Source organism: Octopus bimaculoides, chromosome 16 (assembly GCF_001194135.2).
Source record: "Octopus bimaculoides isolate UCB-OBI-ISO-001 chromosome 16, ASM119413v2, whole genome shotgun sequence".
Taxonomy (NCBI): domain Eukaryota; kingdom Metazoa; phylum Mollusca; class Cephalopoda; order Octopoda; family Octopodidae; genus Octopus; species Octopus bimaculoides.
This window is the reverse complement of record NC_068996.1, coordinates 10,399,988-10,402,316: the sequence shown is the minus strand read 5'-3', so window position 1 is coordinate 10,402,316 and position 2,329 is coordinate 10,399,988. Positions and strand designations below refer to the sequence as shown.

The window sequence follows — 2,329 nt, the reverse complement described above, 5'->3', positions numbered from 1 at the left end:
AAAAAAAAAAAAATATATATATATATATATATATATACAATTTACAAATATGTATTATATATCCAGGCACAATGGCCCAGTGGTTAGGGCAGCAGACTCGCAGTCGTAGGCTCGCGGTTTTGATTCCCAGACCAGGCGTTGTGAGTGTTTATTGAATGAAAACACCTAAAGCTCCATGAGACTCCGACATGGGATGGTGGCGAACCCTGCTCTACTCTTCCACCACAACTTTCTCTCACTCTTACTTCCTGTTTCTGTTGTGCCTGTAATTCAAAAGGCCAGCCTTGTCACACTGTGTCACGCTGAATATCCCCAAGAACTACATTAAGGGGTATACGTGTCTGTGGAGTGCTCAGCCACTTGCAAGTTAATTTCATGAGCAGGCTGTTCCATTGATTGGATCAGCTGGAACCCTCGACGTCGTAACCGACGGAGTGCCATGACGATTATATATCCATACATTATAAGCATATTGTTTCTATATTCACAACTGAAGCAACATTAATTTAAAAGAAAGTTACCTTTTTTTATTGCTTAACCAAGAGAGAGAGAGAGTTACATACATGACCCCTTTACAAGGCCTCTAAAACTGATGGGATTGAAGGAAGGCAGGTGATATTTTTAAACTCATGACCCGGCTTAAATGCCTGCAACTGAGTGGCCTCCACTAAAGACACCAAAAGATCAGGTGATGGTGTTAAACTAGGCAACTAATTAACTCTACCACTAAGTAGGCCATGGTGGGATTTGGAATCAGGAGCTAAAAAAAATACCACTAGGTATCCCGTCTGATCTCTTTAACACTTTTACCAATTCACTACTCTGCAGCAGTACCTTATTGTTGAAGCCCAACTAAAAAACAAGAATAAATATTGTAATGTGTTTCATCTGTTGCTCAAAAGACTGCTGCTTCAGCGCCTGTCGAATGCTCATAAGTTCAGTTACCAAGTGAAGTGGGAATTCTAGCATGTCTTTGGACAGAGTGCAGAAAATGGCACTCATTGACATTCCATGTTCTTCCCTTTGGATTAGTTGTCACCAATACACACCATAATTCTTTTCTCTTGATTCCATGTTTTACCTTATTTGAATATTAACCATATAGCTCCCACCATGTTATCCTTTTATTCCCATTTTTAGGGAAATATAAAGATTTGCAAACCAATGGAACCTTCTTGTTCTTTATACTAACATTACTACACAACTCTCACCTGGACATTCTTATATTTACTCTTTTACAAACCTATGGAATCTGATGTTCTTCCTTACATAACAAACGTGTGAAAAATTGAAATATTATTTCTTACTCACATTTAGATAAATGTTGGTTAACCATTCTATGTTAAATGTCATTAAATAAACATAAGTTAACGAGCATATCTTAATTGTCATTAAATACAATTTCTTACTGACAATTATTTAAAAAAAAAAAAGAAAAACGTTAGCCGTCTTAATTGTTTTAAATGAATACAAATTAATCATTGACAGATGATTTTTTTGTGTGTGTTGAAAATAAATGTAAGTCATCATCATCATCATCATGCTGACATGAGTTGGGTGGTTTGACTGGCATCAAGCTCCACTGTCTGCAACACTTGCTGTTTGCTATGGCATGGTTTCTATGGCTGAATACCCTTCCTAATGCCAAGTGATATTAACTGCAGTGCTCTTTGGTCATTTAAAGTAAACATCACTCAGTTACAAATAACTCAATTACTTGCTTGCATTTAAACCAAACAAACATTATTTAACCACCAATAAATACAATTTCGTGTTTTTCCACTTGTAGCGAGAAACCTGGTGATGAAGCATGGCAAAAACTAAACACGATGCAGATACCTCTTCTCTTGAACTTTTGTCAATGTAAACTTATGTCCGAAGACTATTATACCGTTATAACACATTGTAATACAGTGCTGAAATATGATCCAGGTAAGACTACATTATCTATACTGCCTGTCCATCTAATTCTATGTCAAAAATCAACCATAACTAATTCTTTTAATGTAAAGAATTGAATAAATAAAGCATAGTAGTTTATTATCCCTTGACTAGTTTTAGTTATAAAAATTGTGCAGCCCATTGGCAGCAGTTGTATGATAATAAACTAAGTGCTTTACTTATTTTATTGAAAGAGAAGTCCAAGCTACATTTTTAGGATTACCTATCTCTTTTGGGTCTTTTAATATATATATATATATATTATAGTCTCTGTCTCTTTTGAATATGAAAATTTAAAAGTTTAAAAACCTTATAATATATATATATATATATATGTAGTTTGTCCATCGATGCGACGAAGACCGTCTAGTCATCCTGGGGTGGGGGG

At 35.3% G+C, this 2,329-nt stretch overlaps 1 protein-coding gene across 1 annotated transcript in view; it reads left to right on the top strand.

The window, feature by feature from the left end:
* The window catches only part of LOC106873940 (AH receptor-interacting protein), a 48,627-nt gene that overhangs the window by 43,169 nt on the left and 3,129 nt on the right, over positions 1–2,329 (top strand). The window contains exon 5 of the mRNA XM_014921482.2: positions 1,790–1,932. Coding sequence (XP_014776968.1) covers positions 1,790–1,932 — 143 coding nt within the window. The remainder of the gene's footprint in view (positions 1–1,789; positions 1,933–2,329) is intronic.